Here is a 27,749-nt window from a genome sequence, read left to right as displayed (position 1 = left end):
CTGCCTCTTCCCGGCCCGGGCTCCTCCAGGCCATCCTAACGGGGCTGGCTCCGCAGGAGGTGCCGTAGCGCGCACAGCCGCGCGCCTCCCCAGCCCGGAGTGCCATCTTGGTGCCACCCCAGCGTGCCCCCTCCCCCTGGTGGAAGCGGCGGCCCGGCGCTGGCTCGGCCCCTGCGCCCAGGCAAACCCCCCCGGCAGCAGCAGCAGCAGCAGGGGCTGGTGGAGAGGGGTGAGCCAGTTAGCGCGCCCCGGGCCAGCGCCGTCCCCATCCGCGCTCCCTTCCCTGCGCCACGGCGCGGCCCCCTTAAGAATCTCCTTGACGTCAGCCAGTGGGGAGCGGAGCGGAGCGGAGCTCCCGGTTCGCAGCGCCGCAGAGCCGAGGGGGGAGCGCGCCCGGCCGGCTCCGGGTAAGTGAGGGGGTCCCGGTCGGAGGGGAGGGGGACTGGAGAGCAAGGGGAGAGGGGCGCCAAAGGCCTTGCGCTCCCGTCCCAGGCTGTGCGCGCCCCAGCTGCCCTTGCTGCGCCCGGCCGAGGCTGCGGCACTGGGGCGGGTGGGGGCCCTGCGCGTCGCTTCTGCAGAACGGCAGCAGGCGGCGGGGGCAAGGGAAGGGCGCCCCTGCCTGGCACTGCCGGGCACAGATGGAAGAGCCGGGGCTGGGGGAGATGGGCTGCGCTGCAAAGGCTGCCCTCTCTGCCCTGCGGCTTGGCTCTGAGTCGGGGCTGCGGAGATCCGTCTAAATGGAGGGATGGCGCGGGGGCTTCGAGACCCTCTTCCCAGATCGGGGGTCTGCTTGGGGGGTGGGACTGCGGACGTGCTCCGGAGGGAGCCCTCCCCGTGGGAATCGCTCCGGTTTGCTAGACCCCTGCCAAGAAATGAGATGGTTAATAACCTCAGAGATTGGTCGAGGGGACAGAAGCACCTTTTTGGAGAGTCCCCTATAAAAGCCCCTGCAGACAGAAAGCTAGCCCCGCAGGCAAACAGTGGTGAAAGAGCAGGTTTCTGGTTGCAGCGCTAGTTTGCTGCTTCCAGCAATTTTTTTTAAATTGAAGAATTATTCAAAACTGGAACCCACTGCCTGCCAAGGTGAAGGCCAGGCTGCTGCTTCAGTATTTTATTGCCTCTTTCTCTGCATGTGGAAACCAGGCGTGGTGTGGGGAAAAGAGAACCCCATGCTCAGCCCTAGTGGACATTGTTTGCTGCATCTCACTGAACTGAGATGCTTGAAGCTGCTCCATCTGGCCTCCAGGCAGCAGCTGTAGGGCTTTTCAGGAGGAGTGGACTTTAGAGGAGCCCCTTTGCCCACTGCCTCCACCCATATCCATCCCACCTCTCTTGGCCTTATGAGAACCAGGGTCTGCAAACTGCCCCAAGCAGTTCATGGTGGCATGTTGTATTTGAGGCAACTTGCAGCAATTCAGATTGGGGCTGGCATGTTTATTTATTTACTGAAAACAATGGTTAATCTGCTAGAGACCAGGTCTACCAGTTGTTCTTAATGGCCATAGATCAACTCTCTTAGCAGTGGAGGCTGATGGGCCGCAGCCTAGAGGAGGGGGCGTGGAGGTTTCCTGCCTAACCAAGGAGCAGCCAGGGTGCCCCCAGACAAGTGGCACGCCTAGGGCACGCACCCTGGCTTGCCTCACCCTACATAAGCCAGTGGTGGTATTCTCTATTTCATTATTGACCTTACTATTTTAAAAAAATTATGTAATATAAAAGCACACATTTATAGCAGTTCAGTGACTCATGAAATTCCAAAATAGGTCATAGCTATGCCAGCCTGTACAACAGGGGTGTCCTGTTCAGATGGCGGTTCAGATATTCATGGACTACAATTTCCATCAGCCCCTGCTGGCAGTGGGAATGGTAGTACTCCTAGCCTTAGTAACATTGCTGTTGTGTTGAGTATTGGGGTATGTTTGTATGTATCTAGTCAAGTGCATGTTTATGAGGAGGGCACACAGGTGCCCAGTGTGGCTGGCTGGCTCCCAAAGGTGGGACAGTGGAAGAAGAAGAAGAGTTTGGATTTATAACCCACCTTTCCTGTAAAGAGACTCAAGGTGGCCTAAAAGCTCCTTTCCCTTCCTCTCCCCACAACAGCAGGTCAGTGGGACTGAGAGAGTTCCAAAGACCTGTGCCAGCCCAAGGTTAACCACCAGGAACCTAAACGTGCAGAAACACCTCTGGTTCACCAGATAAGCCTCTGCCACTTAGGTGGAGGAATTCTTCGGTTCTCCAGATTAGAATCCACCTGCTCTTAACCACTGCACCATGCTGGAGGCTTGGCTGAGGCTCTGCATGGTCTGTGGTGTCTCTTTTATTCTGAACTAGGCTTCGTGCTGCCTTCCCTTCAATGAAATGGGCGCAGAATTCATTCAGGAAAACCTCCTAATTAGTCTCATATTTGATGGGGCCTGACTTGCTTGCTTGAGACCTGTGAGGTGCTCTGGATCCTTTTGTTTACACACCGTCCTCTTTCCAGCCTTCACTGGCTGAAGGGTCCCACTGACAACACTAGTTTGGTTGTTGGACTATGATCTGGGAGAACCAGGTTCAAATCTGCACTCTGCCATGAAAATTAGGCCAGTCATTGCTTTCCAGCCTAATGTACCCCGCAGGGCTGCTGTTAGAATAAAATGGAAAAGTGAAGAGCAATGATGTATGCTGTTTTGGGTCTTCTATGGGGTAACAGAGTATAAATACCTAAATCATATTCAGCAAACGGTTACCAGCCCAGTTCCGAAGCCAGTCCCACTCCTTTCTGAGATATATTGTAGATCTGACTACTTTAATCTTCTTTAACCGTTTCTTTCCCTCTGTTCCAGCTTCCCGAATGACTAGGCCTCTGTGAGGCGCAGCACGCCACAGAGATGGCTGGAACACGGGCCTTCTCGGAGGGGAAGATCGCCGGCCTCTATGATTTGGAACGCACCCTGGGCAAGGGCCACTTCGCGGTGGTGAAGCTGGCACGGCACGTCTTCACGGGCGAGCGGGTGGCGGTCAAGGTGATTGACAAGAGCAAGCTGGACGGTGGAGCGGCCACCCAGCTCCTGCAGGAGGTCCGCTGCATGAAGCTGGTCCAGCATCCCAACGTGGTGCGCCTCTACGAGGTCATCGACACCCACTCCAAGCTCTACCTCATCCTGGAGCTGGGCGACGGCGGAGACATGTTCGACCACATCATGCAGCACGAGGGTGGCCTCGGGGAACAGCGGGCCAAGCACTACTTTGCCCAGATCGTCCACGCCATCTCGTACTGCCACCGCCTCCACGTAGTGCACCGTGACCTCAAGCCTGAGAACGTGGTTTTCTTCCAAGAGCAGGGGGTGGTCAAGCTGACGGATTTTGGCTTCAGCAACTGCTTCCAGCCAGGCACCATGCTCACCACCAGTTGCGGCTCCTTGGCCTACTCGGCCCCTGAGATCCTCCTGGGGGATGAATATGACGCTCCCGCTGTTGGTAAGAACTGGGTGGAAGTGGCTGGGAAGGGTTTTGATAAGCCTGTGGCCCACTGGGGAAGCCTGGTTTAGGTTTGCCCTGGCCCAGTGACAGGTTAGCAACCGGAGAAATAACTGGGGAAATAAACAGGTGATTTGCTGTCTGAACAGATAGCGATGACCTCTAGCTTTTCCAAAGGGCAGAACAAAACTAGGGAGGGTATGGTTTATATATTATTTCATTTATACTCTGACTTTCTCCCCAGTGGGGGTCCGAAGTGGCTTTCGTGGTTCTCTTCTCCTCCATTTTGTCCTCACAAGAACTTTGTGAGGTAAGATAGGCCAAGAGCGTGCCACTGGCTCAACTTCCATTGCAGAGATTGGGGGTTTGAACCTGGGTCTGTGAAATCCTAGTCCAGCACTCCAACCACTAAAGCATGCTGCCTCCCAGACCTTTGTTGATCTGTTGGCCTCAGCTGCAAGTCAGTATCCCCACTTTCAGAAACTGCGTGCCATGAAATATCAAAGGCAGGGGACCTGCAAAAGGGAAGAGCAAACTTCATGCCATTGTACTGCACTGTTGAGCTTCCTAGAGAAGAGGAGTTTGGATTTATACCCCACCTTTCTCTCCTGTGAGGAGACTCAAGGTGGCTTACAAGCTCCTTTCCCTTCCTCTCCCCACAACAGATGCCTTGTGAGGTAGGTGGGGCTGAGAGAGTTTGAGACAACTGTGACTAGCCCAAGGTTACCCAGCAGGAATATAGGAGTGCGGAAACACATCTGGTTCACCCAGATAAGCCCCTGCCGCTCAGGTGGAGGAGTGGGGAATCAAACCAGGTTCTCCAGATTAGAATCCAGCTGCTCTTAACCACTACACCATGCTGGCATCTTGCAGGCTGCTGTTGGCAACCAATCGCTAGTCCAGTCAAGCCTTTTAGTCAAATTCAGCAGAGCTGTTTCTTTAATTCTTAAATCAAGCTATTCATTATCATCCAGAGCAGAACCACTGCTGACTCCTTAATAAATCAATAATTCTTATTTCTATGCACAGATAACCTGAACTCCCTTCCCCCTAGTTCCGGAGGGGGACACACGGTCTCTTACACCTCCTGCTACATCAGCCGTGACCAACTCTGGGGCCCCTTCATGCAGAATAATTCACATTTAATCCACGTTCACAATTGTTTGAAAGTGGATTTTGCTATTTCACACAGTAAAATCCAACTTCAAAGTGCATTGAAAGTGGCTTGAAAGTGCATTATTCTGCCTGTGCGGAAGGGGCCTGGATGACCTTGGTCGTGTCTCTCTCAGACTTAGCTTTCCTTATAGGGCTGCTGTGGGGATAAAATGGAGAGCAGGGAAGCTGCTTTGAATTATTTGGAGCAAAGGAGATGTTAACATTTAATAAATAGATCCAGCAAAGTATTTTATGCAACATGAGGTGTTTCTCAGGAGCTCACAGAAGCCTCATGTCTTCCATGGCATACATGTGGATTTCCTTAAGTGGAAAAGCACCACCACCCTGGGTCTGTTTCAGGCTGACAGTGCAAAGGGAAGGGTAATGTTCCTATTCCTAATTGGGCACCTCATGTTTAGGGATTAAGGAGAACCCGCAATGCATGTGTTACACATCTGACACAGGGTGGGGACTCAGCCCCACCGACCTGCTCTGTGACATGTGAAGAGGCCTTTGAACATGGTGTCTGGAGCTAAGAACTGACTTCTCTTGCCATCTGGACGTTGCACACATTTTGTTTCTTGCACCAGGACTCTTTCAGCCATCCATGCAATTTGGTTGCTGTTAGCGAGAGGGGGTTGGAGGGGGCCTACCGGAAGGAATCTTTCAACCTTAGTCATCTGCCTGATCGTTGTTAGGGCCAACAAGGCTGCTTGTGCTAGGGAAGATTTCTGTGCTGACAGGATATCCTGAGTGCAAGTGTGGGCAACTAAACCCTTACATTTGTGTTTGTGTGTGAGTGCGCACACTTTGTATTGATCTGCTTCTGTCTTTTGCCTGGGAAAACTGGCAAATGAGAAAGCCGAGTCTTAGAGATGGAGGCATTCCAGAGTGAAATCTGCAGCGGGGATCTGTTATGTAAATTGGTACTAATATTAATCCCTTGCACTGTGTAGCATTTTCTGTTCAAAACATTTCACATTCGTTGTTTCATTGCAAGGCAGAAAGCCACAAGGATCGTTGCTCATGATTTTTGTTGTATAGGCAACAGCACTCAGGGCCAGGATTTAAGTACTGTTGTTCAGTTGATTTGCAAGGCCTCACTGGTCCATTGCCAACTTTCTGTTTTGCGAACTGCTTGCAGTAGCTGCCACTGGTTTGCTCGCAGTAGCTGCCACCGGTTTGCTTGCAGTAGCTGCCACCGGTCTGATCCTAGCTGATGCTATGAATATTTGTAAGCTGTTAGCATAAGGTGGGCAGCAGTGGATTCCAGCCACCTGCCACAAACAACTTAGAAAGGTGTGTCTGGAGACAGGATATGGAAGAAGGAGGCTTGACTGGAGAGGCTTAAGATCCCTGAAGTAGCCTAACTAACAGAGGCTTACAGTACAATCCTGTGCAGTTTCTCCAGTTGGATTGCACTGTGAAAAGACTTGATATTTCGCAAGGAAAGTATATTTTAAATCTCTGTATCTGACATTTTTTTTCAAATATTGCAGTAATTGCACTGTAAAAGGGTTCACAACGCATAGCTGCTTTAATTCAGCTCCACCCACGCAGACCATGCTGGTAAGGTGTTTTCAGTCACATACTGGCCTTCCCAGAATGTACAACATGCACACTCTTGCTTTGGAGGGCTTGGTGGGGTCAGTCTGTTGCAAACTAAGACAGGAATGTGGATTGTAGCTTCTGCTCAACTCTCAAGTGTGTTATCCTTCACTGAGAAATCCACGCAGCTTTGATTATAGTGTAAAAGTTGGTGAAATTATCCAGCATAGATCAATAATACTGGCAGGAGCATGTAGCCTTTGATTTTAAAACATGACTCTAACCCTCAGCATTACAAAGGAAGCAGTCTGCTTTGTTGAATAAAAGTCAACAACTTGAAGTGGTTCATGCTAAGGCAGATTAATGTGTGTACTGTATGTGTGTGTGTGTGTACTGCCAAGTCAGAGTTGACTTATGGCAACCCCATAGGGTTTTCAAGGCAGGAGGTGTTTGGAGGTAATCTGCCGTTGTTTGCCTCTGCTTCTTGGTCCTTAGAAGTTGCCCATCCAAATTCTAACCAGGCTGACCCTGCTTAGTTTTTGAAATCTGATGAGATCAGGCTAGCCTGGAGCTATTCAGTTTGGGGATGTCTATTCTATGAAGAGGCTAATTTCCCCCTTTGGTGTCCCAAAAATCAATTTGCCTAATAGAATCTCTGATGACAGAAAAATTCCTTTGAAAACTAGGTTGTTTTGTGGAATAAAATAATTTGTTCAGAATAAGGAAAATGCATGAGAACCTAGATTCTCTAGACTAAAAGAATTTCCTATGACTGAGACATTGTAGGATTTTGCCACAGCAAAATTGGGCGTGATTGGCACATTGCATCTTACTCTTTAAGAGGACATGACTTTGTGTGAAAGACCTGGGTACCAATTTTGAGCAACTCTAACAATCGGTCTCAGTCATACAAATGTAATAATTGTAATTTGTAGTCTGCTAGCTAAACATTGCACTATTGTATCATTTCTGACCACTGAGGAAGGCCAGTTGGCCAAAATGCATCTGTTTTTAAGGGCTAAAAAGTGTCCCTTAGCTTCTGTATTGAATTGTGTATTGTATATTGAATTGTGATAGTGTGCACAAGGTAGTCTACTTGGGGTCTTTTGTAAATATAGATGATTTCAGTTTGTAATAAATACATTTTTGGATTTTTGTTACTTAGCAGATTTATATTTAGTGGCCCCTTTATTTCTTTACCTCTGTGGTGTTCTGATGTGAAACACATAAATGTATCTGATGTATTTGATTCCTAAGACTCTTTGTTGCCCAAAGTGGGAGTTGCCCAAACTTGGGAGTTGTTCCCTGGACTCATAAATTCTTAAAAACTATTCTAGGTGTCCTAGCATGGCATTGATTGTATCTGTTCATTCAGTGGATCTTAATCACTACCACCTATGAGCAGTTTGCTAGTTTTTATGTAGGGTTGGCCCTTGTTTCTATGTGAATTTATCATATGCATTTATAACACAGTAGAAGATGGTCTACCGATACATGTAGGCTGAGCATAAATGTATATTGTTTTGTATTAAACAGAGTTTGTTAATCACAAATTAAACAGGGTGCTTGGGTATGCGTGTGCACATGTGTATGCTTTGTAGGTGGTGAATAAAGGTGCATGCCCCCGAGTTTGCTTTTTACGAGAGAGGCGTCTAAACCTGAAGATGGGCAGAAAGTGGGCGTGTGTTTGCTTATGGATTAGGAATGTTTGGTGTCTCTCTTTACAGCCATGTATTGGAGGGCAGTGTATTTTGCTGCGGGGAAGGTTAGCTGTGTTTTGGTGGCTGGCTGTGATCAGCTCTAGCAGAGCATTTTGTGAAAATCAAATCAAATCCTGGACTAACTTGAAGGCATCCTGGCTCAGCTTAGTGTAGATGAGGGGGAGGGGTATGCTTTTTTGTAGGAGCGGCTTCCCTGGAGACATTGTGGAGGAGCTGGACTCTGATCTAGATCCAGGACTGATGGGTCAGTTCTGCTTTTCTGTTCTGTCTTTCATCTACTGGATATAAAAAGACTGGGACACTTATGCTCATGTTTACCTATAAGTCCATACCCCTTTCTCCCTGTGGCTTCATGCTGAATGGAAACCAGAGACATTCCCAGAGCAGATTCAAGAATATTTGCATCCACTCAGATCATATTCTCAAGCAGATTATGAAAGCGACAAAAAAGAGATGTCTGGATTTAAAGATGCTTCAAGCAGAGGCGTAGCAAGGGGGGGAAGCGCCTGGTGCACTGGTGCCCCTGCTATGCCGATGTCCGCCACTGCCCCGCCTGCCCCACCCCCACAGGGGCATGCGCGTGCGCCCGGTGCATCACGCACCCCCCGCTCCCTTGGAGCTACGCCTCTGACTTCAAGGCTGATCCTTTGAAGAGATCTGTTGGATCAGGCCTGTGACCCATCTAGTCCTGTATCCTTTGTCCCTTAACAGCCAGACAATTTCTCTGGAGGGTCAAGAAAAAGAGCACAGAGGGCAAGACTTTCCCCAGATACTGTCTTCTAACATTGGTATTCAAAGAGTATAATGTGGAGGTTCTCTTTAGTCACCCTGGTAAGGAGCTGCTGATGGACTCTCTATGCTGACAGCCGCTGGTAGTACATTTGACAATTTGATTACTTGTTGAGTAAAGGAGGGTTTTATTACACCCTTCCAGAATCTATCAGCCTTCAACTTCATTGAGTATCCCAAGTTCTGATTGTATGGTTACAGGTTCTCCAGTCTTGTCACGAATTTATAAACCTCTAACACCTCCCAATGTGGTTATCTCTTCTCTTAACTGAAAAGTCACAACCTCTAATGTTTCCTCACAGGAAAGGAGTTCCAGCTACTTAATGATCTTAGTTATCCTCTTCTGCACTCTCAACAATTCTGCAATATCTTTTCTGAGTGGCAATCAAAAGTGCAAATAGCAGAATTTGCTGAAGGAGCTTAGCAAAGACGTGATACCCTATGGCCCACACTTCAAATAATCCATTTTGTCCAGAAAAACCATATGTGTGGTCTAGAAATCAGGTATAACTCCAGGAGATCTCTAGACCCCACCTGGAGGTTTGCAACTTTACTTCCAAATGAGGCTGTACCATACATCCATATAGGGACATTATAATATCGGCTGTCTTATTTTCAGCCATTTTCATAATAATCCCCAGCATGGAGTTGCTGGCTGAATGGATCTCATCCTGTCTGTTTGCAAACTGTGCCTGTCCTTACTTGAGCATCTAATCTTGCAGGATCATGAGCTAGTTAAGCAATCCTTAGTTATCTTGTGCATGAGCAGATGCATTTCTGGAGGTGGGGGTGGGGGGTTGAGTTGCAGGCTGCCTCCCAGAGTGCTTTGCTTTGAGGGCGTCAGTTCAACTTTGGGGCATTTTTCTTGGAACCAAACTGTACATCATATCCTCGATGGCTGCTTTGGCTATGGAAAAACAATTTCAAGAGAAAGTGACCTTGAGAGAGGGCTGACCCTTTTTCCTGCTTCTCGTTTTCCTGTTCAAATCGCACACGCCCTGATTGCTGTTCCTGCTCAGAGTTTCTGCCACACTTGCAATCACATTCTTCTTGGTGGGAAAGAAAAACTTTGTGGAAATGGGCGGGGCGGAGAGGAGTGTTCAGATTTTAGAGCCAGCCAGCTGAACATTGCATGCCTTCTTTTCCTTCTTGCCACTCCTTTGCTTCCAATGTCCCCTTTGCATACCTTCTGTACAGACCATGTGCTTGGCAGGGATTACAAAACACCTCACTACTTTGCCCTCCAGTCGCTAATTTCATTGATCCCTTCAGATTCCCAAGGAACCTTTTTAGGCATGTGCTGTTGAAATCAATGAGGCAAATGTGATCAACTTTTGCTGGGTTGTTTGTCAAACCTCAGTGGGCATGAAGCTAACTGTAAAAGGCTGGAGTATTCATGTGGGGGTGGTAACAGTGATGCTCAGTCCTTGCAGAGGGGTGCCAGCGCCAGGCACAGAGTCTTAGTAGAGGTGGCAGGAATTGCTGGCTGTCCCCAAGGCAAGCTTCCCGATTGCCTGTTATCCCTTTCCTTCTGGCCTGGCCACCATCCCCCTGTATCCCAGCAGCTGTTGATCAAGGAAGTGAAACCATGGCCCCTTCCGCACACGCAAAATAATGCGTTTTCAAACCACTTTCACAACTGTTTGCAAGTGGATTTTGCCATTCCGCACAGCTTCAAAGAGCACTGAAAGCAGTTTGAAAGTGCATTATTCTGCATGTGCAGAATGAGCCCATGTTGTATGGGAGGAACTGGGTCCCAGAAGGAAACAAATAGGATTTCTGTTTTTCTTCTTTGCCACTTCTTCCCAGTTGATGGAATTAAAAAAAAAACATTCCTGGAGAAATAGTGTTCACCTTGAGACACATCTTAACTTTTTACTCAAGAAATAAAAGTGTGTTTTATTATACTTGATTAGTCAGGAGTCCTGTCTCCCCATGTGTTGGTGGAGAACCTGCTTAACCCTTAAGACTCCCTGTAGTTTTCGTAGTCCAGTCAGCTGCCTGCTGCTTTTCTGCAGCATGACAAACCTTCCTGAAAATATTTGCAAAAAAGATAAGAATTAGGGAAGCCAGTATGAACACTTAACAGTTAATTGATTAATTTGTTTACTTACTTCATTTGTACCCAACGCAACTTACATTGCTTTCCACCCCTCTATGTTATCCACACAACAACTCTTGAGTGGTAGGCAAGTCTGATAGTCTGTTCCTGGCCCAAGGTCACCCAAGCAAGCTTCCAAGGCCAGGTGGGGATTCAAACCTGAGTCTCCTGGATCCTTGTCTGACAGCTAACCACTTCATTTTTTGAGTCTGTGTCTTCTTGCTGTCAGTCCTTACCTGCTGCGTGTTAGCAGCTGGATTCCCAACTCCAGGTAGGGAAATCACTGGAGATCCAGGGTGACGAAAGGGACTCAGTGGGGATGTTATACCACAGCACCCACCCTCCAAAGCAGCCATTTTCTCTAGAAGAACTGATCTCTGTAGACTGGAGATCAGTTGTAATTCTGGGAGTCTGGCAACCCCAACTACTGGGCCCTGGTCTAGAAGAAGAAGAGTTGGATTTACATCCCCCCTTTCTCTTCTGTAGGAGACTCAAAGGGGCTTACAAACTCCTTTCTCTTCCCCCCTTACAACAAACACTTTGTGAGGTAGGTGAGGCTGAGAGAGTTCAGAAGAACTGTGACTAGCCCAAGGTCACCCAGCTGGCGTGTGTTGGAGTATACAGGCTAATCTAGTTCCCCAGATAAGCCTCCACGCATCTCAAGTGACAGAACGGGGAATCAAACCTGGTTCCTCCAGATTAGAGTACACCTGCTCTTAACCACTATGCCACTGCTAGCAAGGTCAGCAACTGTAGATCAGGGCCAGAAGTAGCCTTACAGCAGCATCTTCCTCCACCTCCACGGCCACCGATTAGTTTGCATCATCTGGAAGTGGCTTTCTAGGAGAAGGCTGCCTTGCTTTTGATACCCTGATAGCAAGGAGCACAAGAGAGCAGATGTAACCACAGGATCTCCCTCCCACATCTTCTATGTGACAGCTGGTGAGCTCTGCCGGCCACTTCCTGTTTCTTCTGATGCATGTGCATCAACACAAAGCCCGTGCATGGATTCCACCACAGATCCGCTCCCTCTGTGTCACGTGTGTGCGAAGAATATTTATAGCTCGGGTGGAGCTGAAACTGTACTGAGGACTGAACAGGGGGGAGGAGCAGAGCTCAGCTTTCAAAAGCCGTTTGTCCAAAAGAACCTCTGTGAGCTTTGGCTCACAAAAACCTTTGCTGGAATACATTTTGTTCGTTCTTAAGGTGTCCCTGGACTTATTATTTGCTTTTCCCAGGCTACCCCTTCTGCAGTGACCTGATTTCTCTATGTAAATTGGGATGTCAAGTGGGGGCAGAAACAAAGTTTAGAAGCTGGAGGAGATTGTAGATCTGAGATAGGTTGTGCTGCTCTGATGGGCAATCTCCAACTGCAGGGGGATGAAGGGGCTTATGTCCTTGTCAGGGGTGTTTGCTTTGATCTAGTGTAGAATCCTCCCAGCCTTAGGATAGCCTATTTTCACCAGCATACAATTGGCCATGCTGGTAGGGGCTACAAATTGTGAGTTCCCTGAACACCTGGAGAGCCAGGTTCCCTACCCCTGATCTATGTAGACCTCCAGACAGCTCAGTTGCTCATCAGCCTACCAGCATGGCCAATTGGCCATGCTGGTAGGGCTGATGGGAATCTCAGTTCCTGAACATCTGGAGGCCGCAGGCTCCTACCCCGATCTATAGCGGCTGCTTTTTACATCATCCAGCTGTTTGTGCTCTTAGCGTGTCTGAAATGGTAGTAGAATTTGTAGGGTCTCCAGATATTCAGGAACTGCTATGGCCTCCCAGCAGCCCCTGTCAGCATGGCCAATTGGCCATGCTGGCAGGGGCTGATGGGAATTGTAGTTCCTGAACATCTGGAGAGCCGCAGGTTCCCTACCCCTGGTGTAAGGGAATGGGTATTTCGTTGTTGGCAATGCCTGCATCTTGAGTTCCATCGCATTGCCAAGATTAGTGTGTGTTGCCACTATGTCTGCAATATCCTTCTGGAACACATTCCTTCATTGTATCCTGATCTGAAGGAAAGAAGAAGGAGACTCAAAGGGGCTTTCAATCTCTTTTCCCTCTCCCCTCAACATCAGACACCCTGTGAGGAGATGTGACAACTCTAATCATATCATCCAGATATCTCCACACCCCATTTGGTAAGACTGAGAATACCCCAAAGAAAAGATCCTCATCCCAAGCATTGCACTCTATTCCTTCCTTCCCTCTTGGTAATGATGTGGTAACAAAGAAAGGGCTTTCTTAGTGGTGGCTCCCAATCTATGGAATGTTCTCTCCCTAGAGTCCTTTATCTGGCACCTATTCTTCTAGCCTTTAGGTGCTGGGTTAAGACATTTTTTCTTTGTTCAGAACTGTTGTCAGAGTTTAACTTGTCTTCTCTTTCTCTTTGGTTGAAATGCAGTTTGCACAAGCAATTCTTCATTTTTGCCAGGTTTACTTAGTAGCTATTGTCCACTATTGAGAATTTTTCTGTGCTGGGAGGAAAGCGTGGTTGAGAGGAAAGGTGGGCTTATAAACCATTTCCATAAATTAAATATTTTTGGTTTTTCTCTGTTTTAATCTCTATTTAAATGTATGTTATTTATTAGTGCATGGTTTCCCCCCCTGTGTTTTGAAATTTGCTGCCTGCCTAGTGGGCAAGCAGTACTGAAAAAAATTTTTTTCAGGGGTCTGTGCTGAAAATCTCAGCAACCGAGTTGTGCCAACACCCATTTACCTCAACCGAGTGAATGATTCTTACTTCTATTTCTGCCATGCACACAAATAATGCCACATTTTATAGCCTGGTCATTTTAACCAGCTCCTTTTCTATGTTTGTTTTTTGTTTGACTTCTGCGCTGTGACTCTCCCTGGATCTAATCTAAAATCTACACACTCTTTGTGGTGTGTTTATTTGCAGTCTGCAGGAAGTACATTTTCCAAAGTGTTTGGTGAAGCTCTAGAATCTCTCTTCCTTCCTCTGGGCATTTTCGCACATGCAGAATAATGCACTTTCAATCCATTTTCACAATTGTTTGCAAGTGGATTTTGCTATTCTGCACAGTAAAATCCAGCTGCAAAGTGCATTGAAAATGGATTGAAAGTGCATTATTCTGCATGTGCAAAAGTCCTTGTGACTTGCAAGAGAATGGGGGCAGGAAGGAGAGAATAGTATTTGAAGTAATGAGTTTGGCTCAGAAAAGTCTGATCTTTGCTTCTGTTGGCAGCCTTCCATTTTGCATCAAAATCTTCTGGAGATTCACCAGCTGTAACCCTTCCTCAAGAAACCCAATCTGGCCACAGTGATCCATTCTGTCATCACTTCCAGTTGATTATCGTCATGCATCGTCTGTGCAGGGCTGTTTTTAGAGAGTGGAGACTATTCGAAATCTTCAGTTTGTCCAGAATTAGCACAGTAAGACTGCTAGTTGGGGTGGACTTCAAGCCACAATTTATTCCAGTGTTGAAAGCGTGTCACTTGCTTCCTCTTTGCTTCAGGCTACAATTCAAGCTGATATGAATCCCTGTTCAATCTAGGACCTGGATAGTGGAATGACTGCCTGCCCCCTCATTGTCCTGTCCAGACTTGGTATTCATTATAACAGGCCTCTTTCTTCATGCCCTTCTGTTTTCTCCTGTGAGGCGGGGGGACCCTGAGGGATCGGGATTATTCCCTCTCCCCAGTTTCTTCTCCCTTTCTCTTCATCTGGCACCTACATATGACAACTTTTAACTTCTTACCCAAACATTTTAAAAAATTATGTTGGCTTGAGCGTGGTTAATTCTTTTTCTTTTCCTCCTTATTGCTTTATTGACTTTATGCCCTTTAGTTGCTTGCTGGTTTAGATTTTATTCTGCAGTGGTTGGCTTTGAAATTTGGCCGAAAATGTGTTGATTTTTGGAAAAAGTAATCAATGTAATAGATTGCATCTTACTAATGACTGTACTGCATTTTGTCTGCTACTGTATTTTCTATTTTGCTAATGGCCTGAAGTACTTCAGTACTGAAATATGCACATATTTTAAATAAATCATATCACTCCCGATGAATAGTGTATCCGAAGACTGCAAACGGCAGTAGGAAGGGAAGGGTTACTGGAAGATTCAGCAGCTGTGATAGCTTGGCTTGTTATACTGTTTGACTAAATGAGATTTTTGGAGTGATATTTTAACAGTCTTGATTCCTTTTGTATGCAGTTTCTGAGAACTGGCGCAGAATTCTTCCCAGTCTCAATATCTACTGTCTCCATGTTGAGAGCTAGATTCTGGATGTTAGGACCTGCAATACTAAGCATACTTGGAAATAAACCCCAGGCGAATGAATAGAACTTGCTTCCGAGTTGGGCTGTGATCTGCTGGCGCTGTTTTGACCTCTGACTGAGGCTTTGTTCCCTGCTCGCCGTTGCCAAGGGAGATTTTGAGGGAAAAGAACAGAGCACTCGCTCTTTCGTTTTGGAACTCCCAGTTCCACATTTCAATTGAGGAGCGGATATAAAGCTGTCCCCTGTTGGAACAGCAACAGAAGCAGAAGGTTAAATCTCTCCCCATAGGCCTTGCAGTGCTTTCCAAGAAGAAAGGCAGGCAGGATACTTGAGCAAGGTCAGGTAAGAAGATTGTCCCACAATTCCTGCCCCTCTGTCACAGTCTTTGCCAGGAACAGTTGGCAGAAAAGGTACAACACATGGGCTCGGTTCACATAACCGTGAGACAACTTTGAATAATATGTAAATGAGGTGACCTGGTTTGAGGACCTGAGCAACCCTTCTGAAGAGTAACTAGGGAAGATCCTCAGGGAAGAAGATCTCTGTAGCTTGCATCAGGGCAATATTTCAGAATCGGGCACCATCGAAATAACATCCAGTATTCTTGACCATATACCGAAGGAGACTCGTCCCACGTGTTGTTTTATAAGGCGCCCGACATGCTCTGGGCACACTCCTCTCTGGAGATTGTTTAAAAGCTTCAGTTGATTCAAGATGCACCTGGCACTGATCCAAATCACCAAGAAGCGCTCTCTGACCAGTGCTGAAAGAGCTATGCTGATTTGCTCCCTGGCTCAATTGAACATGCAGGCTATTCTTCTTTTAAAGTTCTAAATGGTTTGGGATGAGTGCCTTAAAGGACTTCCTCGTCCTCTCTGTGCCTGCCTGTTGGCAGAAAGATCACCCACTGAATTCATCCCTTCAGTGTATTGTTGAAGGCTTTCACAGCCGGATTCAACTGGTTGTTGTGGGTTTTCCAAGCTATGTGACCGTGGTCTGGTCTGCAACTACAAATGCGAATGGACTGATAACCCCAATTGCAATACAATGCACTTAACCACACCTTTGCCTAGCATAGTGGTTCTCAACCTTCCTAATGCCACGACCCTTTAATATACCGTAGTTCCTCATGTTGTGGTGACCCCCAGCCCTAACATTTATCCATTTTACAGATGGAGAACACTGATGCAGAGAGTCTTAGGCGACCCCTGTGAAAGGGTCGTTCGACCCCCAAAGAGGTCCCGACCCCCAGGTCTAGCAAGTTCCACCAAACACTTACTGATTGGTACCCCACCCTGGGTCATGGACAATATATACCCCACTAAACATTCTCTTCTCACTAGACATAGTGTGTAACAGACTTCTCTCTGTATTACACCTCTGAAGATGCCAGCCACAGATGCAGGCAAAACCTTGGGAACAAGATCTACCAGACCATGGCCACCCAGCCCGGAAAACCCACAACAACCAGCTTCTGAGGTGGGGTGTCTCTTGAAGCCTTTAAAGTGGTGGCTCCTGATTAATAGAGCCCTCCCCTTGCCATCTGGGCCAGGTTCCATGAAACTGCTTTACTCAGGCATTTGGTTATTGTGGTTGTCTTGAAATAACTGTGTGTAAATATGTTTTCTAATTGTTTGTTTTGCTTTCCTGACTATGTATCATTGTTATTTGTATACATGGCTTTGTTTTCAATTAGTTGTAGTTAATTTTATTTTGTGGGATGGGAGCCAGTGCATTGTGGGGATCAGGGCTTTGGACTCTGACAGGGAACACCAAGCTTCAAGTCTCCGCTCCGCCACAAAACTGGCTGGACAACTTTGGGCCTGTCACTCTCCTGCCACCTAACCCAGTTCGCATAGTAGGGCTAAAGATAAAATGGAGACAGGGAGAACTTATGAAGCTTATTGGATGGCCTTGAACCAGCCACATCTTCTCAGGCTCCCCTACCTCACGGGGTTGTTGTGAGCCTGAAACGGAGGTGAGCTTGAGCCGCATACTCTCAGCCCAAGCAAGATTGTTGGTGAGGCAAGTGGAGGAAAGAAGGTGGAGAACCGGTGCAGTATAATGCTTAAAGTTCTGGACCGGGATCTGGAAGAGCCTGGCTCAAATCCCAGGTCTGCCAAGGAAGCTTGATGGTTGATCTTGTGTCGGTCACTCATTCTCAGCCTAACCTACTCATGGGGTTTTTGTGATGGTTAAGTTGAGGAGAAGAGAACAATATAAGCTGCTTTGGCCTCTCATTATGGAGAATGGTGGGGTATAAACAAAGTAAAATTAATAAGTAAACTGTGTGTGCTGCCCCAGACTCCTTGAATGAAGGGGGCAGGATGAAAACGTAAGAGATGGTTTGTATGACAGTTTTTATTGTTGCGCTTTGTACATGTTCTTGACTGCCCTAGGGTCCTGGTTGGTGGAGGATTCTATGGGATTCCCTTCAACGGATACTCAGAAAGGATCTCTGCCCTGCCTGGCAAAGCCCCCCCACCCTTTACTAAGGGACCCTGACCAGTGGCAAAGAGCGATACCCTGAGGGAGAGAAGGCAGCTGCTGTTTGAGACCTGTTGTCTCTGGCTTGACCTGTCTGGGACATGGCACCGTTTCAAGGGTGACCTGATAGCCTGGACATCTGTGCATGACGGCTTGCCCGCCCGTCTGGAGAGCTGTGTCTGTTTGAAAAGGAGGGGTGTGAGATGTAGGTAAAAGGCTCTGAAGGGTTCCCTGGCTGGTTGGTTGGCATACACTGAGCCGGATTTTGAAAAGAGCCCTGAGCCGATTACCGGGGCTTATTTCCTCGGCCATCTGTGCTTGACTTCCTCTGGGGAAGTTGAATCTTCGCTTCTGCCTCACCCTCTAAGCTGCTGCCTTTCCCCCTTCCCTTCCTTTTTGTATGGAAGAAAGCAAAGGGCCGGGGTCATATCCTGGTCTTGGGGATTGCCCCACCCAAGTACTTGGAATTCAGGCTGCCTCCTTTCTATCCACTCTTCACCCCTTTATAAGCCCTTCTGGGAATTTTAGTCACCATGAGTCGTGTTCAGCATTTTCTCCCTCATTCCTGGAACACCTTCCTTGCACACCAGGAGAGCATCCTGCTCTTGGTTCTCTTGATACTTGTGGTTGTTGTTTTGTTGACAGCATCTGTTGACAGGATCATTCTTTTATCTTTCTTTTGGAGGCCCAGAGGCTGGGTATGCATTAGGATGGACAGTGACCTGAACCGCTTGTATCAAGATGTCTCTTACCTCAGGATGCTTTCCACTGTCTACACTCCACTAATCTTATTCACAATCACATTATGCTAAATTTTAGAGTGTAATGGGTGGTTGAGATGGGCTGGTAAACTTTCAGATTTCCCACAGACTCCAGAGATTGTGCTGCTGTTCCCATTCCTTTCACAAGTAAAAGAGTTTGATAAAATGAACAGTTTGTGTGGCCGTGAATCTGCCCAGGCAGTGTTATGTAGTGGCTAGAAAGCGGGCTAGTGCCTGGGAACCACAGCTTTGAATCCTCACATTACCATGGAAGCTGACTCAGTTTCCTTGAACTTGTTGTCATTGGCCCCTTATTCACTCAGCTTCTGCACAGCTGAGAGCTTTGAAATGGAGATTCCCCACTACTTTCTGGGAGAACAGGGATCTTCCAGGGGCGAAGCACCTCCGCCCCCAACTTCCTAATTCCCTCCCTGCCGGAATTCCTGCTGTTTTGTGCACAGGAAGAGCCGGGAAGAGCAAGAAGATCCACAGAGGGCAGAACTTACAGCAGAGTTCTTCACAGAAACTGCAATGGGAGAGTAAACATGGTACTTTAAGAGGTTTTGAAAACTGCGGGCTATGACCGTCAGAGGTGGAGTTAGCACAAAAAAGCCTAATGTGCGTGTGTGTGTGCAGGGGAATCAGCCATGGATGCAAAGGAGACCATGCCTGTATAATGGGCCATTGTTTCTCAACCAAACCTACCTCACAGAATTGCTTTCTTGAGGATAAAGCAGAGAAGTGGGGAGTAACTATGGAGTCCCTTTGGGGAGAAAACCTGAGTATAAACATCAAAATGAAGAAGAAGTAGTGTTGGATTTATATCCCCCTTTTCTCTCCTGTGAAGTAGATAGGGCTGAGAGAGCTCAGAAGAACTAGCCCAAGGTCACCCAGCTGGTGTGGGTAGGAATGTACAGGCTAATCTGAATTCCCCAGATAAGCCTCCACAGCTCAGGTGGCAGAGTGGGGAATCAAACCCGGTTCCTCCAGATTAGAGTACACCTGCTCTTAACCACTATGCCACTGCTGTTCCCTAGGAGCATTGTGGTATGAGCCACATAAGATGGTTGTAAGGATGGTGAAATGTTTTCTAGAGCTTGCTTGGGTTTGCCCCTCAACTGTTCACAAAAGTGTGATGTCCCTGATGGTTTTCTATTGCTGGGGTGCTTGCTGGTGTTCCCCATTTCAGCCCAACTTGCCTCACCCTTTTCCTTTTCTCTTTCTTCTGTCACAGATATTTGGAGCTTGGGTGTCATTCTTTATATGCTGGTGTGTGGACAGCCGCCCTTTCAGGAAGCCAACGACAGCGAGACCCTGACCATGATTTTGGACTGCCGCTACGCTATCCCTTCTCACGTCTCCTCACAGTGTGCAGAGTATGAGACCAACCTTTATCCACTCCCGTTTCATGGCTCCTGTTTCACAGGGCAGTGTCATGTGCCTTCCCCCTCCTCTATAAGCATACAGGAGCTCCAACTTCCCCTAGTGTGCCTGTCCTTTTCCTGTTCCATAAGTGTGCACTGGTTAAGTGTCAAACGTCCTCTGCAGACCAAAAAGGAAATGAGATTTAAATGTCATTTATTTATACTGTATTTATAGTAAATTACAATCTATGAGTCCTTTATGTTTTGTTTTCTTTATGTTTGTTTCTTTATGTTTTGCTGTGTAACAAAACACAGATAATTATAATCCTTTACTGTCCCATTAGAATGCCTCATTTTGGACAATTTTGCACTCCTAAAGAAGGTGTACAACTATTATAACCCTCACCAAGTCCTTCATGTATGCTGACAGTAAAGGACTATAATTATCTGTGTCTTGTTACACAGCAAAACAGAAAGAACTGGTAGATTGTAATTGTTCCTATGCATACAGTTGTATTTTCTGTATATGTGTATTGCTAGTGGTTTGTATGTTTTATTTATAGTTGTTTTAGACAATAGACTATAGTGCACTTAATTTCACTTTTCAGTTCACTTGGTAAATCAGTACTAAGTATCGAAGTTTGTGTAGTTGTGGTCTTAAGCAGCAGGACTGGTGGGTTTTTTTGTTCATTGTTCTTTGCCCCTGATTCAGAGTTTGAAAACTGAGACCAGCCCTTTCTGCAACGATATCTAAGTCTGTTTCTCCCTGGGGATCTCACCTAGCTGGCTGTGTCGATAACCCTCGCTGTTTTCTCCTGGCCAGCCTGATCTCTCAGATGCTGCAGCGGAACCCACTGCAGAGGGCCTCCTTGGAACAGATCGAAAACCACCCATGGCTGCAGGGTGTGGACCCCTCCCCGGCCAGTCGGTACCTCTTGCCTCTGACGTCACACAAGCGGGTCTCAGAGGAGGAGCATGAGATCATCATCCAGGCCATGATGTGTGGCAACATTGCAGACCGGGAAACCATCCAAGAGTGAGTGTCACCAGCCAACTCTGCTAGCCTGGTTTTCTGATTGAGCAGGAGGTAGGGCTGGGTAGGGAATAAGATTGATGGAGGTATTACTGTGAGAATTGAGGCATGCATGAATGTTCCTTCACAAATGTATCTCCAAATCACAGGATAAGGTATCTTGGGTTCGTGCTTACCTCAAGTAGGGTTCTGGAGTAGCACACAGCAATGGAGATGGTACTTATGTTTGCAGTCTTTATGGAACATGTGAAATGGGGGGGGGGGGGGAAGGAAAATGTATGTAAACTGGAAGAGCAACGTGAAATGCCAAATTAGTGGAAATGCTGAGCTGTGGGTAACTAGATCACAACAGCAGTTGGGGAAAAAACAACAAGAAACAAATCAGATGATTCTTAGTGGAAGCAGTCCCAGCCAAACTAGATTATCCTCCCTGGTATTAGTCCAGAGTTGGAGCCCACCCTTGATATTTGTTAGAAGTTTGCACTGTGGTTGCCGACCTGCAGGTGGGTAGTAACCACACCACTCTGCCCCTAAAAGCTAAAGGATGAAAGCACCCTACAGATTCCAAAAATAAATTTCAAAATGTCTTCTTTTTACTAATTGGTATACAGTACAAAATATCAGGCATACACAGATGCTTTCATAATAATTAAATATATACAAAAATGTGTATTAGGCCAACTGCATTTACAAAGAAAATACATAAAAGGCCAACTGCCTTTATAAAGAAGATGTTAAATAACAACAAATCTGGAAGTGTTATTACGTATTGTGTATTTTCTTGTAAACTTGCTCGTGTCAGGGTGCCACCTTCATGCAGATTTTGCTTGGCCATTTACTACTGTAGCCAAAATCACAGGCAGAACTTTTCTGTCCTCTTTGCTTTTGGACCACTTTTTAGAATTCTGCTTGTGATTGGAGAAATTTGAGCTGCTCTTTGATTGGAGAGATTCTAGGAACCTTGTTTTCACTGTGGGAGAGGATTACAGTTTGGATGCCTATTGGCAGGTTCACATTTCTCTTTGTGTGAGATTCTGGCAGAGAAAAGGCACAAGACAACACAGCGGGAAGGAGAGATGGATCCAGGTGGCAGGATCAGATGACCAAATCTGACTAAGACCTGGCTGCCGTGGGTTTTGCCTATGCACTAAATTGATTCGGTGTTGTAGGGAATGAGTTAGAAGGCAGATTCCTGGATAGTTCCTAGAAAGCTGATCATTGTCTTGCAAGCCTCGATTGCTAATCATATGCCGAATTTTGATGAGCCATCAAGAAACCACAGAATAGAGCCATTGCCAAGGTATATCTGAAACTGGCTACTTTTCTATGTACTGGTATCTCAGCCACATGTAACCTGATCTTATCTCTTCAGCTATAATATCAGATCTCGGGGGGCCCTGCTAGCTCAGCCATCACAAGGTCTGGTGTGGGGGGGGGGGAGGATGGGGGCATGTTTCAAAAGCATGTCAGCCAGCCCAGGGGTTTTTGTGGGACGACAAAGGTGCCTGAAATCATACCAGAAGCTCTGAAGAATATTCTGTACCTCTAAGACTCAAGTACTGTGAAACAGTTTCCTTAAATAATGCTTAACAAACACATAGGCATTAGTACCTTCACAATGATATTTTTACTACAGCAATAATTTTTATGTCCTTACAATAATATATCTCAAACACAAAACTCTTTACATAGTAAAGAGAAGAGATAAGATCAGGTTACATGCGGCTGAGATCCCAGTGCATAGAAAAGTAGCCAGTTTCAGATATACCCATGTGTTTGTTAAGCATTATTGAAGGAAACTGTATTTCACAGGACTTGAGTCTTAAAGGTACAGAATATTCTTTTTGACAACTTTCAGGTGTACCTACCCCTTTTGTCTTATGGAAGCTCTGAAGAAAGCAGGGAGATACCATCTGCTTGCAGACAGATGTCTAGGGTCGTTCTTTTATGCTCAGCTGCTATCACGAACTGCCTTCCAAAACTTCCCCAGTTGCCAATTTATTTATTGTTTCAATTGTTTGAAAATGAAAGTTTGACCATAGTCCAGGTTGAAGGAGTTGGGATGTATAAGATGGGGCCAGTAGCTAACCTTCTGTTAGCCCAGGACACCCAGGAGCAGCCCCACAGTGACAGCCTTCACAACTCCTCTCCATTTGTTTCTAGATGGATGATGTTCCTGCCCTGCATTGGTGTGTTCCTGCGTAATTGCCTGCATCAGGTCTTTACTGATTGACTCCTGCCATTCTGATTTTTTTTTGTCCCTTGCGTTTCCTGTAGAGCATTGGAGGCCAATCACTACAACCATGTTACTGCCACCTACTTCCTGCTGGCTGAAAGGATCCTGCGTGAGAAACAGGAGAAGCAGAGCCCTAACCCCAGCCTGGTCTACAACCTTGCCCAGCATGTCCAGAGCAGGCAAGTGTTTTCCCCCTCCTCTAAGGGCCTAACTCATAGGTGTCAAACTCGTGGCCCTCCAGATGTTATGTACTACAGTTCCCATCATCCCCTGCCAGCATCATGCTGGCGGGGGATGATGGGAACTGTAGTCCACAATATCTGGAGGGCCGCGAGTTTGACACCTGTGGCCTAACTCCTTGTTACCTTTTCCTTGCATCTGGGCCAGCGTCTGCATACTGTGAAGGGGGGCAGCTGCTGGAGCCCAGTGTTTCTGGTGGCCCCTGCTGATGCTGACATCCCAACCTCTCTTCAGGCTCATGTCCTTGCCCTGCCAGTTTGCAAGTGCTTTGTCACCCACAATCCCATTTGCCTAGCTAGCATCACTTGTGAGGGTCATGTGAGTGGCGCCCACAGCAGAGGTGCTCATAGTGTCCATGGCAATGGCGCTTCCGGATGCACCCACCGCACAGCACCTTGAGGGAAAGAGCACGTGAGACAGCTTGTGAATGGGCAGGGGAGGGGTATACAGGCATATGGAGGCATCCGGGTACGTAAGCAAGAAGAGGAAGTTGGTGGTGAAATAGTCTGCCCTCTTAAACTGCCATTTCCTCTAGGGCATAGGTGTCGAATTCAGGCCCTCCAGGGGTACAAGAGACCCCTGACCTCTCCTCACCCAGGATCCTTCCAAACCTGGGATGCTAGCAGGGGCTGCTGGGAATTGTAATCCATGAACATCTGGAGGACCTGAGTTCGACACCTATGCCCTAGAGGAAATGGCAGCTTGAGAGGGCAGACTATTTCACCACATGTCCCCACCCCAAATTCTGCCCACTCCAAACTCCCACCCCTACATACCCAGGACTTTGGCAGTTGTACAGGTAAATGGTACATCGTGTCTTCCTACATGCTGTTATCCCCATCCGAATCAAGACCTCACATGCCTGGCAAATTGAGGTTTGACTATGGAATATGCAATGTACACCTCAGCAACAGGACATTTGGGATGGTGGGGGGGTGAGGAAAACATTAAATGGAAAAAATAAGCCCTCCGTTTGTGGCTTCTCCCTGTTCATTGCTTCTTTAGATGTTCATAGACATTGAGCCCTTTCCTTTACATCTCTCTTTTGTAGAAGCACGTTCAGCACCGTGAGTGATCCGAATCGCCCTGCGTCTTCGGCAGATAAAAGCCCTCAGCCTCTGCTGACAACCAAGAGTGCTTTGGAGAACTTTGCTGAGCATTCTGGGAAGTCCATTCTGTCCTTCTCTGCTCTGGGAGAAAGTGAGTCCCCTTCTAGCTTCCACGTGTGCGGGCAGCCAATCAGAGCGCTCATTCGACCCTCCCTCATCGAGACTCCTATTGCCAAGAGCACGCCTGCCTTGCAGCAGATTTCAGAGGAGGAGGAGGAGGAAGAGGAAGAAGAGGAGGGGAGGCCTGGCCTCTTCCGAAGGAGAACCTCCTCCTTGAACCAAGAGCAAATGAGCGATTTCCAGAGTGCCAAGGCTTCCTTGTTGTTCTGCCGAAGCCTCGCAGCCCACAGCAAAATAGCAAAGGCTCCCGCGGCTGGGTTCACCAAGGCATGCTCCCTTGATCAGTCGTATGAATCTAGCCTGAACCAGGTGGTCCTCCAGAGGCCTCTGTCCCTAATAGACAATCAAGGCCTTTGCCAAGAATTTCTGAACCAAGCTGTGCAACTGGAACGTACCAGCAACTTCAAGTTGCAGGGGGAGAAAACAGCCCCTGAATCCCCCCCAGAAGGGACCACTGAAGGTAAGCTATGGCTGGGCAGCAAGGATGATCCTAAGGAGGGGGACTGTGGCCAGGTTGCCAAGAATCCAGACATGGAGCGACACATAGGGAAGGAAGAGGACAATAACAACACTCCCCCAGTGGGATATGGCCCGATTAAAGAGAAGCCCCTGAAGAAAGGTGGGATCCACATTCCTCAGAAGAATGAGGCGCAGGGCACAGCTGCCCAGGCAAATGCAGCCTCGGAGTCGGAAGGCAAGTCCCAGAAACCAGACGGAAGCCTCGAGATGGGACCACCCGGTAGGCCAAAGCACTTGAGCGACAGCTGCGGGAACGGCAGCCCCAGCGGCAGCGAGAGTTTGGCCGACAACATTATCAAGCTCGACCCCGCAAAGGGCAAGAGTGCCAACCTGAAGGACCGGATCCTACAGTTCCCTCTTTGTGAGAAGGCCCTGGCCTTCCGAATGCGGCCCGCCTCCAAGGAGAGCCTCCTCTCTCTAGGACAATTCAACTGCTGCCATGTCATTTAGGGCCCATGTTGCATTTGCGCGAGAGAAATTGACCGTAGTGACAAAGGCGATGATGAAGACACCGGCCAGAGGCAAGATGTTGGTTCCGTTCCCATGATCCTCTGCTCCCCCGGAATGGCTGCTGCGTGAGAATGCATTCTGACTCTAGTACCTGTTGTATCCGCTTGAACGAGCTGGAATGAACCAAATGTGCCCTCCCTCTTCCCTCCACTCCTTGCTGATACTCTCCAAACCCAGCAGCCTCCCAATGCATGCTGGGGTGCAGCCCCCTCCAGAGGACAGGATACCAGGAGCCGCTGCCTTTTTTTACCCATTGTCTGTTTCAGAATCCCAAGATTTAGAAGGCAGCTAATTTAGCTAAATGAAGCTGGAGCGAGGTCAGTGGCTTTGAAGAGGCCTCAATAAGGAGATCCTCAAGCCACGTTTTGGCTGCTGCAGGTCCCTCAAAGCCAAAAACTAGCAGTCAGGCATGCAGCTTCCTGGCCATGATATGCCCATCCGCAATGGCACTTGGGGGAAAAAACCCCATGGTGCATTGTGGCAGTAACTTTTTTCTTTTGCTTGTCGAAAGGACCATTGTCCTGCTCTCTTATTCTTCCCCACCCCCAATAATTCTCTGTTGTCACATGACTCAGAAAAAGCCTGTCCTGCAATTACGGATTTGTCAGAAGCAGGCTGGAGGAGTCAGCTTCAAGAGCTCCTTTCGCTGCATAAAAATCCATGCAGACAGAGGCCAAGGAGCTGCCTGACCCTGCCCTACTGCAAAGCTTGAGTCGTCCTATCCTTTGCCTGCAGGCACCAGTCTTGACACCTGTTGTAGGCCTCTGTAGATCCTTGGCAGTGAAAACTGAAGTTCCCCCGCCTCTTGCTGACAAAGAAATTGCCAAGAGACCCCTTGGTTTGCTAACCCCACGGCTCATGTTCCAGTTTGGGTAGGATCTGTATTGCAAAGCACTGGGTGCAGACACCAGACCTCTGTACAGCCAAGGTCTGTCACGTTGCTCCTTTTCAGCTCCCCCAGGATTCCTCCTGACCTTTTGTCCCATGGACTGCATAAGGAAACCTAGTGGGACAAATACATCTTCCCCCATCACATGTAAAGCCGGCGGTGCAGGATCTAATGCTAGCTTCAGCAAAACTTGTCCAGGTGAGGGAAGCCAAATCTTGCCTTCCCCTTACTGCACCCCATTGCCAAGGCACTTAACATCCAGCCCAGCTCACTTCTGGGATTGAGGCAAGGCTCAATGGGGGTTTAGACAATGGACTGCAGCGAGGTAGGAGATAGGCGCAGCTCCGCTCATCCCCAGTCTCCCTCTTATTTATAGGCGAACTAACCTGACTGCCCTCGTTGGGCTTAAAAGCTCCGAGCTTCAAGTAGACCTCTCATTGGCTCTAGCCTGATGACTCAAAGGCACTAGGTCCGCAGCTCAACTCTTGGCTTTCCTTTATGGCCACGACAAGAACGATGAGGGATTTTGCTAATAGGTTTGAGGGCAACATATTGCTTTCACTTTAATTTTCTATTAGGAGCCCACTGCACTGTGTCATTAAGGCTGTGGAGACCAAACTGTTCACCCACCCCCGTCCCCCATGGACCAGCTTCTGGGTTTGATTTGGTGCTATGCAAGGCAGGATGCCCTGGAAGCCAGGGATGGCTCCACAGTAAGCTCTCAACTGGCCCTTCCCAGCCGGTGCCCCCTCTGTGTCAAAAGGGCCAGTGCTCAAGCCCCCTCGCAAGCAGCATGCGCTCCCCTCCGAAGCATCCCAGCTCGGCCAGCCCCGAAGAGGTGAGGTTTTTTTGTAGCAATTAAAATATTTTTTAAACAAATAGTCTATTTTAATGTAATATAGAGATGGCTCTGTATCCCTTCCTCAAGCCCCAGAGTTTTCCCTGGGCAGTGATGCACTTTTTAGGAGTGAATTAGCCATGCTCTTGCCCGTCTTTGGCCAATGAAGCTTCCCGTCCTTCCTTCCCCAGCTGCCTGGCAGCTCCCCTACCTGTCAGTTGTACAAGGACACGCCCCTCTTCAGGACTTCGCTTGTTGGGATCAGATGGACAAAGAGATGACTCTGCACACCCGATGTATGTGCAGGACTGGGTGTGTGAAACCCGCGCACCTTATCCAAACCTGTGTTTTTCTACCCTTTCCATGTTTGGCGCCCTACCAAGCAGCTCCACGTCTATGTTTACCCCTGTCCAGTGCCCAGATCTCCAGCCCCTGTCCCCTCGCTGCCCCCTGTCTGAAACTCTTCCAGGAAAATAAGCTGTCCGTGTATTTATCCTTCTTTCTTGCTGGCAAGAAATGAACTGGGAAAATAGATTGCTGAGCTCACTCTGGGTTCTGTACAAAGTGCACTGATTGGATCTAAGGCAAAGCAAGTTGAGTCCAATAAAATAACCCTTGTGGATTTTAAA

At 47.8% G+C, this 27,749-nt stretch overlaps 1 protein-coding gene across 1 annotated transcript; it reads left to right on the top strand.

The window, feature by feature from the left end:
• LOC125443599 (SNF-related serine/threonine-protein kinase-like) lies at positions 1-27,749 on the top strand. The gene is made up of 6 exons (XM_048515823.1): positions 1-407; positions 2,826-3,459; positions 19,497-19,638; positions 20,450-20,662; positions 22,937-23,074; positions 24,187-27,749. The coding sequence occupies exons 2-6, from the start codon at positions 2,871-2,873 to the stop codon at positions 25,331-25,333; spliced, it is 2,229 nt and encodes a 742-aa protein (XP_048371780.1). The 5' UTR covers positions 1-407; positions 2,826-2,870; the 3' UTR covers positions 25,334-27,749.

The sequence above is a fragment of the Sphaerodactylus townsendi genome, linkage group LG14 (genome assembly GCF_021028975.2).
Source record: "Sphaerodactylus townsendi isolate TG3544 linkage group LG14, MPM_Stown_v2.3, whole genome shotgun sequence".
Taxonomy (NCBI): Eukaryota; Metazoa; Chordata; class Lepidosauria; order Squamata; family Sphaerodactylidae; genus Sphaerodactylus; species Sphaerodactylus townsendi.
The sequence above is the reverse complement of the archived record's forward strand: the minus strand, read 5'-3'. Positions and strand labels throughout refer to the sequence as shown.